General features: G+C 44.8%; 1 protein-coding gene across 1 annotated transcript in view; it reads right to left on the bottom strand.

Moving 5' to 3' along the window:
* The window catches only part of LOC117410956 (scavenger receptor class A member 5-like), a 78,997-nt gene that overhangs the window by 9,031 nt on the left and 55,720 nt on the right, over nucleotides 1-14,246 (bottom strand). Inside the window, exons 7-8 of the mRNA XM_034017930.3 lie at nucleotides 11,326-11,379; nucleotides 2,082-2,273 (exon numbers count right to left, since the gene is read on the bottom strand). Of these exons, the coding sequence (XP_033873821.2) occupies nucleotides 2,082-2,273; nucleotides 11,326-11,379 (246 nt within the window). The remainder of the gene's footprint in view (nucleotides 1-2,081; nucleotides 2,274-11,325; nucleotides 11,380-14,246) is intronic.

Below are 14,246 nucleotides of genomic sequence, written 5' to 3' on the forward strand. Positions count from 1 at the left end.
ATAAACTAGGTAATTGATGGCCAGTTAATCCCTCGACCACGATATAAAAACCTGCAGCTTTTGCTGACCGGGGATGGGGGTTGTTCAGAGGTAGAACTGAAAAGTAAGAACTGAAAATATAATAACAATTGCTACTTGTGCTAGCTTTACACCCGCACGATTCCTGTTTGCTTCAGTGCTTGGTGTCTATCAGTCTGTTTATTTATTTGTTTTGGCCAACGTGCCTTTTGTTTTGCATATCAGTGTTTTGTTTTGTGTAAACCTTTTATTTAATAAAGAAACACACGCATTTGTGACTCTCCCTGCAGTACTTGCCTGTTATGTGTCCATTCTCTTCCTGGTCTGAGTTTTCCACAAAGGCTTCCTTGCCAAAAGGATCTACTTACAATTTTATTTTGGGTATGAACTGCTTAAGATGACGTACATTTAAACACACAACTATAAAGAATAGTAAAGAAATAGCGGAGGGCTACATTTTGCATCCACTTAATATTAAAAAATCTCTTAAAATAACTAGGTATAGTTACAAACTACAGTATATAGGGATCGACAATCTGTTTTTGTTTATTCATAGCTACTTTGTATAGCTGAATAATAAAGATTAATTAATGTACTGACATCCACTGCCACCCTACATAAAAAATAAAAAAATAAAACAGGAAGATTTTATAATTCTGTACCTCTCAATTTACAGGGTTTCATTGTATTACCAGTATTCTTTTCAAGATATTGGATTTTGCAGACATCAATCACATCTGATTATGTATGCTGCGTGTGTCTCTTACTGTATTGTGGATATTCTATTAGCTTTATAAGATGTTTAACCAATAATTACTTTGCTGGATGTCATAAATTACCACACAGGCAAGTAATATGCCTTAAAATCAAATGATAGGATCACTTCATAAATGAATGAACCTTTTTAAATGACTACATTCTTAATAATTACATAAATATAAAGCAATACTTGCAAGAAGTTAACATACAGTATTTGCTCCGTATATTCAAATCAGTTGATAATCTACGACCCAAACTACAGCTCAGGAAGGGCCAGAGACGGTGTGTTCCCTTGGGCTCAGAAAATGTATGAATTCCCTGAACTGAAAAGGTCACCTCCCACCAGCAGGGGGAACATGGGGGACCTGTCCATCCAGCAGCACTGGCGACTACGGGGTTAACATTCTGTAGGAGTCAGCCTGCTAGGAGGCTGGTGGGGGGGAACGAGGTATACCTGGTTCTGAGCCCAGGTAATCGGGTACGGGGCGAAGCCAAGGTGTACAAAAGGGGAAGCCTCTCCACCGGTCGGGACAGTGCTTCTGCGACAGAGGAGAAAGAGCATGCAGGTGCTAGGTAAAAGCCTTTCTGTGTGTTTCTTTGGCACACTAAGCAGAGCTGTTTCCTGCATTTCAGTTGCCATGGACTGGTCAAACACAAGACAATGGTATTTAAAGGACCAGGACTTCTAAATATACACTCCTGTCAGGACCTGTCAAATTGTAAATAGTGTGTTTCAAAGTGACAGTACGTCTTTATGTTTTGTGCACCGTTTTTTGTCTGTGTTGCACCTTTTCTTTTGAAACCCGACTCTCTGTGTGTCATTCTGTGGCCTCCAACGCTCAGCAATTGAGCATGTTTTATTGAAGCATGCTGAACTAATTGATGTAATGTCCACAGACTGAAAAAATGGTATACAGTGAGCTAGTATCATAATCTAAACCTCATAGTTTTGTACAGCTTTTATTTTTTTAATTATGAACTGTTTTTAGTTTTATTTTGTTTTGTCCCTCCATATTGGAGGGACATGCTTCCAGCAAGGCTACCCGAGCTATGATTTTGTACATTTTCCTATTTCAAAGAAGATTTGACATACATTATGTCTGGAAATAGGACCAACTTCTGGTAAAATTGGTGACGTTCTGGTGGCGTAGATCCCCACAGATGTCTTTAGTTACAAACTAGCTGCGTATACTGGCCTGCGACTGCAAACCAAAGTGATGATGCAGGAATCAAGATTCGCCTGCTGATCTTGCTACCTGGTCAGTGGAAGAGAACAACACTTGGGTCAGCTGTTTCCGACCTACCTTGTCCAAATCTTGCGGTTTTATGAACCTCCCTGGCTCCTTTGAATCCCAGCATCCTGCAGACCACGTCCCCGTCCTTTTTGTCCCAGCCGTCATCGCACACTGTCCCCCAGCGCTTGTCATAGTGCACCTCCACCCGGCCCTCAGAGGGTGAAGATCCGTTCACCAGCCGAACTATGGTTTCATCTGCTCCTACACAAACCAGAGAAAGGTGATATTATTTGTTAACAAATGACAGCTTGGGTGTTAATAACTGATGTTATTAGTCTGTCTAATGATGAAGGACATAAAATCATGGAATATTGTTTTTGCAATCATTTCTTTAGTGGTATATTTTATTCCCATTAAAACTGGGGATTAAAACTGGAATTACTGAAAAGTAAACAAGAAGAAAGAAAAACAGAATTCAATAAAACCAAGAGACACACATGGGAATGGAACAGCACAGAAACAATGCCATCCGAGGGGTCATGAAAAAAAATCCACCTTCTTAGTGGTTTGCGCTCCACTTAAGGGGTCACCTCTTGATCTTTGAATTTCTGCCTAAAGTCCCACTCTGGCTGGTCTATATACATCACATACCAGGAAAAGAAATACCAGATTCACATAAAGTATTGGTAAAATGAACTAGATTAAAATGAAATAGGCAGAGAGGCCTAGACAATATTTTGGTTGTTGCGACCTTGACAAGATTTAAACCAAGATAGATGGCTGGATATCTAGATATCAGATGCCACTGAGCCATGCAGCCCCTGGGCATCCTGTAATGATTGTGACGGTGCTGGGCTTCAGAATCATTATGCATGTTAGATACAAACACTTGGACAAGGAATGTCTTCTCATTGGGGTTTTGCTTATGGAAGTGGAAAGATCTCCTGAGTGCTTCTTATCAATACAAGATTGGACACAGAGCTTTGGAAAGTATAAAATTGTGAAAGTGTTTACATAGGAGTGAAATACAACAAATGTGGTACCAATTACTCCTTTTAAACAAGAAATAGCCCTTAGAATGGGAACATGTTTTTACCAAAACTAGGTATAATTCCTCTGTTGGGAGTTGATGTTGTATACAATTAGGGATTCTAAGATGAAAAGCCTGTCTGCTGTGTACAATCAAATAAAATGTTGTGCCATTTTAGACGAGGGTTTTTTTTTTTTTTTTTTTTTTTTACCCAAGTTGATTATACATGTTGTATCCAGCTGTTTTATGGATTTGGTTCATGGTATACTCACATGTATGGAAAATAACACTTATAATTATATCACTTATTTTAACTCCTTTCTCTCTCACCCGTTCTCCTCTTCCGAACACCCAACCCCGACTGAGTGAAACTGTGCATCTATATATACTGTTGTGCTGGGATTCAATTACTAATTAATTACTCACTTGAATCCCAGCACGTGAATTCATTACGTGCAACCCCGTGCCACACATTATACACATTTTATCTGCACGTGAAGTGATGTGCCATCCTCGTGCCTAAATATAATTATACACTTTAAACACACGTGAAACACAGACCCGTTTATATCCCGTGTACCAATCTATACACCAACATTAACATACGCACGCAACATACAACACATAAATGCACACAGGGACGGGGCACATTGCCACATATACCCCCCCTTGTGCGCAGCACACATGGCCTCAACGGCCACCTCCCCCCTTAAAAATCCAGCAGTCCAGGACAAAGTCTCGGGCTGGGAAGGGAGGCTTCAGTGGGCCCAATGCTGGCAATGCTGTCAGCACCCCTGCCGGTAGTGGCACGGCTGACAGCATGCCGGTCCAGTCCTGCAGCGAAAAAGCTGCGGGGGCAGGTGGTCCCCCGACCTCCCCCTTCTTCGTAGCTGGCAGCTCCCTCCTGTGGGGCTCCGGCCACAAGAACTCCTGCAGCGAAACTGCTGCTGGGGAAAGTGGTCTCCAGACCTCCTCCCCCTTCTTCGTGGCCGGCAGCTCCCCTTTCTGGGGCTCCGGCCACCGTACTCCCTGCGGAGGTACGGGCAGCAGAGGCAGCTCCTGCTCCTCTGCTCCGGGCGGTGGTGGAGGCAGAGGCAGCTCCAGCTCCTCTGCTCCTGGCGGTGGTGGAGGCAGAGGCAGCTCCAGCTCCTCTGCTCCTGGCGGTGGTGGAGGCAGAGGCAGCTCCAGCTCCTCTGCTCCTTGCGGTGGTGGTGGCGGAGGCAGAGGCAGCTCCTGCTCCTCTGCTCCTTGCGGTGGTGGTGGCGGAGGCAGAGGCAGCTCCTGCTCCTCTGCTCCTGGAGGTGGTGGAGGCAGAGGCAGCTCCTGCTCCTCTGCTCCTGGAGGTGGTGGAGGTAGAGGCAGCTCCAGCTCCTCTGCTCCTGGCGGTGCTGGCTCCCTCTGCTGGGGCGGCTGGGCACGTGCACGCCGTGCTGCCTTCAGCAGCATAGCGAGAGGCTGCTGGGGGACACCAGCATCCTGCCCTTCTCCCCCCAAAAAATTTTCAGGGGGTTGAGCCTGTAACTCCTCCCCTTCTGGCTCTTGGGACGGCACCAGCAGGTATTCACCCTCTGCTGGTGGAGGTGGGACCAGCAGGCATTCTCCCTCTGCTGGCAGCTTGGGTCCTACGGCTGTGGAAGCCCCGACTTCCCTCTTTTTGGGCTGTGGACGCACCGACTCCTCCCTTTTGGGCTGTGGACGCACCGACTCCTCCCTTTTGGGCTGTGGACGCACCGACTCCTCCCTTTTGGGCTGTGGACGCACCGACTCCTCCCTTTTGGGCTGTGGACGTTCGGGCTCCCCCCACTCAGGCGTAGGACGTTCGGGCTCCCCCCACTCAGGCGTAGGACGTTCGGGCTCCTCCCACTCAGGCGTAGGACGTTCGGGCTCCTCCCACTCAGGCGTAGGACGTTCGGGCTCCTCCCACTCAGGCGTAGGACGTTCGGGCTCCTCCCACTCAGGCGTAGGACGTTCGGGCTCCTCCCACTCAGGCGTAGGACGTTCGGGCTCCTCCCACTCGGGCTGTGGACGCTCGGGCTCCTCCCATTTGGGCTGTGGACGCTCAGGCTCCTCCCGCTCGAGCTGTGGACGCTCAGGCTCCTCCCATTTGGGCTGTGAACGCTCAGGCTCCTCCCATTTGGGCTGTGGACGCTCAGGCTCCTCCCGCTTGGGCTGTGGACGCTCAGGCTCCTCCCGCTTGGGCTGTGGACGCTCAGGCTCCTCCCGCTTGGGCTGTGGACGCTCAGGCTCCTCCCGCTTGGGCTGTGGACGCTCAGGCTCCTCCCGCTTGGGCTGTGGACGCTCAGGCTCCTCCCGGTTGGGCTGTGGACGCTCAGGCTCCTCCCGCTTGGGCTGTGGACGCTCAGGCTCCTCCCGGTTGGGCTGTGGACGCTCAGGCTCCTCCCGCTTGGGCTGTGGACGCTCAGGCTCCTCCCCATAACTGCGGAAGGGACAGTGGGCGAACAGGTGATCCTGGTCGCAGAGGAGGCACCCCGACGATGGCTTGTTACATCGCCGTGGATGCCTGGCCCTTAGGCGGCACTCCTCCTCCCTGTCCTTCACCTCTTTATCTGTCTCCCGCTTGGGCTGTGGAGGCAAAACCAGCAGGCATTCACCCTCTGCTGGTGGAGATGGGGACAGCAGGTACTCACCCTCTGCTGGTGGAGATGGGGACAGCAGGTACTCACCCTCTGCTGGTGGAGATGGGGACAGCAGGTACTCCTCTGCTGGTGGTCCTGCTACCTGGGCTGCTGTTCCATTTATGGTTGCCTCCAGGTAGCTGAGGACAAACTCCACACCTTCCTCCAAGGTGTTTGGGGTGTGTTCCTGCTGATAGGCCTCCCATCTCTCACTGTCCATCATCCACAGGGCCTGGACGACTATGGGCAGAGACTGGGCCTCCAGCCCAGCATTCTCCAGGAACCAGTCCCGCCATTTTGTGGCGTCTTCTGCCATTATATATTTATTATTATTATTATTATTTTTTTTTTTTTTTTAAACAAAACCCCTCCTGGTCTGACGCTTGGAGGCGCGGCTATCCCACGATGACACCACGTGTCACAAAGACGGCCAGAGTGGGTGGCGTCAGACCAGAAAAGGAATACACAGAGACGGTGGTTGTGATGATGAGCCGAGTGCAATGGCTGCACTCAGCGTTTAATAACAAATAAAAGGTTTGCACAATGGAATACAAAACAGGACACGGCACTGGTAGCCAAAATAAACAGACAGACAAAACACTTAACAAACGGTGCACGGAGACAAACAAACACGGTGAGTACAAAACACTTATAATTATATCACTTATTTTAACTCCTTTCTCTCTCACCCGTTCTCCTCTTCCGAACACCCAACCCCGACTGAGTGAAACTGTGCATCTATATATACTGTTGTGCTGGGATTCAATTACTAATTAATTACTCACTTGAATCCCAGCACGTGAATTCATTACGTGCAACCCCGTGCCACACATTATACACATTTTATCTGCACGTGAAGTGATGTGCCATCCTCGTGCCTAAATATAATTATACACTTTAAACACACGTGAAACACAGACCCGTTTATATCCCGTGTACCAATCTATACACCAACATTAACATACGCACGCAACATACAACACATAAATGCACACAGGGACGGGGCACATTGCCACAAGCTGTTAGTGAGCTTCTGGCGCCTGAAGGACAAAGGCCAGCCCTGCATGTGTCTGCCTCACCGTACGCCTGGCCAATCAGATCCACTGTAGCATGGTGAGAATAAACAGTCCCTGCCTGTCTTACCTCCTTAACCCGCGAAATTATCAGAGCCAATGCTACCCTACCCACAGACCCGCACTCCTCCAACGCTACCCTACCCGCAGACCTGCGCTCCTCCAACGCTACCCTACCCGCAGACCCGCGCTCCTCCAACGCTACCCTACCTGCAGACCCGCACACCTGTGAACGGGAACGTATGAATCTGAGCTGCAAATCTACCTCCTGACCAGGAAGGGTGCTAAGTAAGGTTGGCGGTACACTTTCACAAGGATGGGCTGACTCGATGGTGGGATGGAACCGGAAGTCGGCCATCTTGATGGAACGGCGTAGCTGTAAGACTGCTGAACAACTCTATTGTGATCAGCTGTGTTGCGTGCGGCGATTGGATAAAGTAGAGCGTGGCGCCGTGCTGATCACAGGAAGGAGTTTGGCAGTACACAGGGGACGCAGCTAAGTGAGTGCGGCCCCTTACGCTGACAAGCCGGAGCTCTGTTTGTTGTTGTTTTTGTGTTGTATTTTTGCAGACGACTACCATGAGAGCTGAAGCCACAGAGCCAGCACAACCACCCGGATCACCTGCACTATCACAACACTACATCTGAATACACAGGCACTTGCACCCTGGACTCGTATTCATTGTTTATTGTTTCTTGTTTTATTATTGTTTGGGACTGCAAGCCCACCTTTTTGTCCCCAATACCATTGTTGGTAGAGGGGTGCATTTTGAATGAACGGGACTGTTTTGTGAATACACCTTCTGTTTGGACATTCTGTCACTTTGCACCACTCACATCCTGACAACACCTTATAAACTAAACACAAGAAATGACAGAGCCTTCTATTCTCCAGACTGAGCCATCCTAAAGTATCATAGAGAGTACAGTGGTGCTGGTTGTTATCATCATTCAGTATAAATCTTGCAGCACTGTTATAGATTGAAACCAGCTTTGTCAGAACTGAATCAGCGCAGTCTAGTAAAGGTGATATCATTTGGATTACCAATCAAGATCAACCTTGTTGAGAAACACGGTCTGTGTCTGTATAGAAAATACAAGTTTAACTCTGCATTTTCCTAAAAGATGTTCAATATGGTGTTCATTCAAGCCATAAACCTTTAACATTGCGTATTTAGGTGTATTGTTTTAGTTTTAGTGGTATTTAAAACCAACCTGCTATTTATTAGTTCATTTTGTAAGGCATCGTAGTCGTTTAGAAGGTTATGTTGGATTTAACTCAAACAACGTCCACTGACATGGACTGTATCCTCCGCATACACTCCACTCAGACTAACACTCCACTCAGAAAGATATACATATAAATATACACTGTGTTTAATTATCTTACCCTAGTGGCAAGTGTTTTTTATTGTTGCATGTTTTTTTATTTATCATACAGTTGGCATAACTTTTAACAAAAAGTAAACCTGTTTTTGAGACATTCCTTGTATAATAAGAGTTTAACTGCTCTTCTAAGATAGTAAGGAAGGGAAGTGAGATTGTGAATGTGATGTCATGGAAATGTGATGCCAGAGGGCAGTATCAGCACTGTGGTTTATGTAAAACTGATCAAAAACTGATCAAAAACATTAGACAAAGAAACAGAAATACCTGTGATGTGTATCTCATGAATCCCTGATACCTACACTATGCATTTACTACTTTAACATGTTTTACCGTAGTTAGTGATTTATCATTATTTGTTTATTTAGCAGACGCCTTTACCCAAGGTGACTTACAAACACGAGGGTGTGTGAACTATGCATCAGCTGCGGAGTCACTTACAACGACTCACTGAAAGATGGAGCACAAGAAGGTTAAGTGACTTGCTCAGGGTCACACAGTGAGTGAGCCGGGATTTGAACTGAAGACCTCCTGGTTACAAGCCCCTTTCTTTAACCACTGGACCACATATCCTCCTTTGCTTTACCATACATTCCCTATGCCTATGCAATGTTTTGCTACTGTTTACAACAGTAGATCTTTATAAGAGAAAGTCTGTAACATTGCACCTCCATCATGCAATTCAGTTTCAGTTATGTTTGGCAGAATAGACAGACATTGATAGAGGCACAAAACCGCATGGATTACTTTGTATCAAAAGAAAGTGATATGAAGGCAGTTCTGGAGAACAGACCTTACTGCAGATTTCCAACCACAACTTAATCACTGAGGAATTCTCACACCATGCAGATACCCTGGACAGTGCTGTGTGATGCATGTCATCACTGATACTGCTGTGTAATTCTGGTAAAAAAAGTACCCCTTCTCCACTGGCACATCTGACCTGTGAGGGCTCAGCACGGTATGTATACAGGTGGTTCTCTACTGGCTTTGTCGAGCCGAGCGAGAACCAAAATGTGAAACTCTGGCCTCACCAGACATCTGAATCCGGATGCGAGCCGAGCTTGGGGCGGGGTTAAGGATTTTCTTCATTACGTTGCATCAGTCAGTACACTCCAGAAAGAAAAACAACAAACATGGCGGGCAGCAAGTGTGATGAGAGAAAAGTACAACCTTGGGACGCTGGAGAAGTGCAGGCTCTAGTTTCTCTGTGGGCATTTAGAAGTGTTCAGGAAGATCTGGAGTCGTATCAGAAATTAGAAAGTTTATGCCTGAATTTCTGATGATTTGAAGCAAATGGACATAAACCGTGGATACGGTACACTTAACTCGCACTCAAAAACACAGAATGTCACAATTCCCTGACTAGTTTGACAAGCAGAACAGGGACATCACAACACACCTCTCATGGCTTGTTTGCTCCTGCATTTGCTTGAGGATACAGTAGGTCTTCATAGCTGAAAATTTGAAGTACTTTCAAGTGTGTTGAAACCTGCTGCTTATAGAGAGGCTTGTAGGACCTAGGTTTGATTGGATGTCAAACCAAAATACAGAGATTAGTCACCAACCATTATTGCAAAATAAATTTCAACTTATTGAAACTATTTTTCTTATTGTTAAACTAATAAAACACAAGACTGAAGGCAATATCAGAAGAAGAAAACAAGGACATCTCCCCAAATGTGATACAGATGGACAAGCTGAGAATACAGTATGTAACCAATTTGATTTGATTCAAAACACATGTCTCTTTTGGAAGTGTAGCAAGAGCTATTTTATTTTCTTGTTAAATATTGTTTCTGTAACAGCCCAGGACACATCAATACCTACAACTTTATGTCCCACAAGTAAAAGAGCCTGGTAATGTCTGTTTATTCAAATGTATTTTTACTTTATCAATCTTTATCGTTTGCCCTGTGAGTATACTCTGGTCCAAGAATATCAGCATCTTAATAAACTGTTTACAAACTGTCCAAAATACACAAGAGGCACAGCACATGGATCTCTTGTTTATTGTGTTGGATTGCTCTGGAGGTTTGTTACTCTGAAACAGCTGCCCTCATTGGCAAAGTGTATTGCTCAAGTTTATCTTACAAAGATTTGGGCCTGGGAAGTCATGTAATTTGTAACAAATTCAATCAGCTAAAAAGGAGAGGAAGGAACTCCATGTGACATTCCTGGATTTGGCTAATGCATATGGTTCAGTGCCTTGTTAACAGTGCCATGGGAGGATGCTGTAGATGAGACGTATGAGAGGAAGAAACTGCGGTATGCTCAACTAGCTACTGAAGTGGAACAGCGAGGATGGAGAGCCCAGGTTTATCCAGTGGAGGTGGGTTGTCGAGGATTTGTGGCACACTCTACAACCCGGTTTCTCAGAGACGTCGGATTCAGTGGTCAAGAGTTGCGTCGCAAAGTAAAGAACTTATCTGAAGCAGCAGAGAGGAGCAGCAACTGACTGTGGTTGAGACAGAAAGATTCTGGTTGGGGATCTCAAGCACAATAGAAAGAAAGAAACGCTGATGTACAAGTAAGTAAGCTGGGTTGAGTTGAGTGGGGGATGGAGGGGGGTGATGCTGGGATGCCAGATTCACCGTCGAGCCCTCTTGAGGTGTCGTGGGCTAATCGATGAAACACCGAGGATAGAAGGTGCCCACTTGAAGACCTCAGAGATGTACCCTACTTGGCTCAATCCAGACGGTTGTTATGTTGATGCGCTGGGGAGACCGCACTGTGGTTGATCCCTGGAGCCAGCATCGTAACTGTTGTGTGTGCTGATACGCTGGGGAGGCAAAAGAAGTTGATCCCTGGAGCCAGCATTACACTTCAGCCATCAACACCAGGCAGAAGGATATCTGCATCATCAGATGGAAGGAAACGCAAATGGATGGAGACGCAGATGGATCACATTAGTTTACTGTTGGTGCTTTTAGTTGGTGCTAGTTTTAGTTGGTGCTTATCTTGGCGAGAGCCGAGTTCAAATCAGCATGAAGTTTTAACATCTACTCTCATGTAATGGAAATCTTGTGAGACTCGATTAATGAAAGAATGTACATGGTGTGAAAAATGTCTGGAATTATTTTAACATAGAAATATATAGAGATTTCTTTGATTGCTCAGCCAATAAGCTGATACATTGAAATAGCCTGGGAAGCAATATAACCAATGTATTAGTTTTAATATCTTACCTGTGTCTCCCTTCTCTCCTCTGTCACCCTTTTCTCCCTTTTCACCTCTTTCACCTTAGAAAGAAAGAAAATATTTTTAAAAAATGAGAAACCTTGTACAAGTTGAAGAATAGGCTTTACTTTGTGCTGTGTGAATATAATAATTCACAGAGCAGCTGCTAGGACCCTGTTACATACAGGTAGTGGACAAAAAAAATGGAAACACCAATGTAAAGTCACTTAATAGGGTGTTGGGCCACTATGGTATCCCGCTCTGTGGAGTTCTCGGCGGACCGTTTTTGATGAAACTGACTGCTCGCACCCCAGGTTGAAATTTGCAGTCAATTGATCTGCAGTTGCTAGCCTGTTTTGCCCTGCACTTCGAATTAATGCACGGATATCACGATCCTGGAGTATGAGCTTCTGCCCACTGTTGCCCTTTGCTGATGACATCTTTCCTTCTGAGTTACATGCCGACATCACCTTAGACACCATTGCTCGTAAAACATCAGCAAGTTGAGCTGTCTTGGTCACTGAAGCTCCTGCCAAACCCGCCCCAACAATCACCCCTCTTTCAAAGTCACTGAGGTCTCCTCTTGCAGCCATAATTATAGGCAACCAGGCCTGTCCAACATTTGTATACATGACCCTAAGCATGCTGGGATGTTATTTGCTTAATTAACGCATGAGCCACACCTGTGTGGAAGCCCTTGCTTTCAATATACTTGATGTCCCTCATTTACCCAGTTGTTTCCATTTTTTTGTCCACTACCTGTAGTTTACCTACAGTAACTCAGTCCATCCATTACACTCTGCATGGCCTTTAACAGCATCATAATTAAAACGTGCCTCAGACCAGACAGAGAATGTGTCTTAAGGTATCATTTCCTGCATTTAGGAACATGCTCACACGAGGACAGCAGTGTGGAGTAGTGGTTAGGGCTCTGGACTCTTGACCGGAGGGTCGTGGGTTCAATCCCAGGTGGGGGACACTGCTGCTGTACCCTTGAGCAAGGTACTTTACCTAGATTGCTCCAGTTAAAACCCAACTGTATAAATGGGTAATTGTATGTAAAAATAATGTGATATCTTGTAACAATTGTAAGTCGACCTGGATAAGGGCGTCGGCTAAGAAATAAATAATAATAATAATAACATAGCACCGAGATGGCCCTTGTCGGAGCTGTGAACAATCTGCTGATAAGCTCTCCATCAGTATTAATTCTTCTTGATCTAAGTGCTGCCTTTGGTACTGTAGACCATTCCATCCTACTGAATCATCTTAAAAGCACACTAGGACTGTCTGGCCTTGTCCTATCTTGGTTCAAATCTTATCTTTCTGATAGGTTTCAGTTTGTCTCTACTAAAATCGGTAAAATCAGCATTATCAGAAGTTGTCTGTGGTGTTCCACAGGGCTCCATTCTAGGTCCCTTGCTGTTTACATTATATATGCTACTGTTAGGTGACATTATCCGCAGACACAGAGTGAACTTCCATTGCTATGCTGATGATACCCAGCTACTGTATATTTGTCCCTAAAGGCAGAAATTTCTTCTACCTGGGTGTTATTAGCTACTTGCCTTACAGACATCAAGCATTGGATGTCACAGAATTTTATAATGTTGAATTCTGATAAAACAGAGGTTATGCTAGTGGGATCACAGAACCAACTAAAAGGAAATGTGGGATTACATGAGCTTGACCCTTGCTGTCTCTCATTAAAACTAAAACTAGAAATTAAGAGTTTGATGTTGATCTATCATTTGAGACTCATATTAGGGGAGTTACTAAAGTATCTTTTTACCATTTGAGAAATATAGCCAAACTTAGACCAATTATTTCCGTATCTGATGCTGAGAGACTAATGTATGCCTTTGTTTCATCTAGAATTGATTATTGTAATGCACTTTTTTCTGGTGTCCCAAAACATGTGGTATCCCGCTTGCAGCTTGTTCAAAATACCGCCACTAGAATTCTGACTAAAACCAGGAAAAGTGAACATATTACCCCTGTTTTGGCCTCTTTATACTGGCTCCCTGTGCAGTATAGAATTGATTTTAAGATTTTGCTGTTAACTTACAAGGCTCTGAATGAATTAGCATCTACTTATTTGTAGGAGTTACTGATCCCGTATCTTCCAAACCGCACTCTGAGATTACAGGATGCAGGGCTGCTGGTTATTCCTAGGGTCAACAAAAGCAACACGGGAGGTAGGGCTTTTAGTGTAGAGTTCCTAAATTATGGAATGCTCTGCCTTTGTTCTTCAGAGAAGCTGGCACCGTTACAGTTTTCAAGTCAAGACTAAAAACGCACTTTTATAAAATGGCTTTCTTCTCTTAGTGGGTTTTAACGTAACTTTAAAATTGCTGCTTTTGTATTACTATGTGTACACTGTTATTTAAATGGTCTGACTGTGGCAGTTGTATGTGTGACATGCTATACAAATGTATTGTGGTTTGTTCTTTTTTCCTGCTTTGTACTGCAAAGTGCTCTGCAATACTTTTGTATAAAAAGCGCTATATAAATGCAATAAATACATAAATAAATACATTTAAGCCAATAGTAATAATAATAATAAAACATCTGTTTAATTATCCAATAATTACGTAATGTAAGTATTTTGGTATTGGTAAAGTATACACTAAATTGCATTGTTAACTCGTCTGAACAGGATAGGCTACTTACTTACTGGTTGGAAAACATACACATCAGGTTTGTAGCCTATTAATTGCGCTAAGAAAATGCCAGGCTTTGGTGTGCTTGTGTGGGCTGTACATCAAGAGGAGGGACATATATTGGAACATGATCCAGAAGAGTTATACCTACAATCATGTATATTTGCTAGTTTAAATAAACAAGTGCAAACTGATTTTTGAAATGGAAATCTTCTACTCATTTCCTAACCTCTAGTCCATATTTTGGCAATGCTATGAAAGGGACC

This window comes from Acipenser ruthenus, chromosome 6, assembly GCF_902713425.1.
Source record: "Acipenser ruthenus chromosome 6, fAciRut3.2 maternal haplotype, whole genome shotgun sequence".
NCBI lineage: Eukaryota > Metazoa > Chordata > Actinopteri > Acipenseriformes > Acipenseridae > Acipenser > Acipenser ruthenus.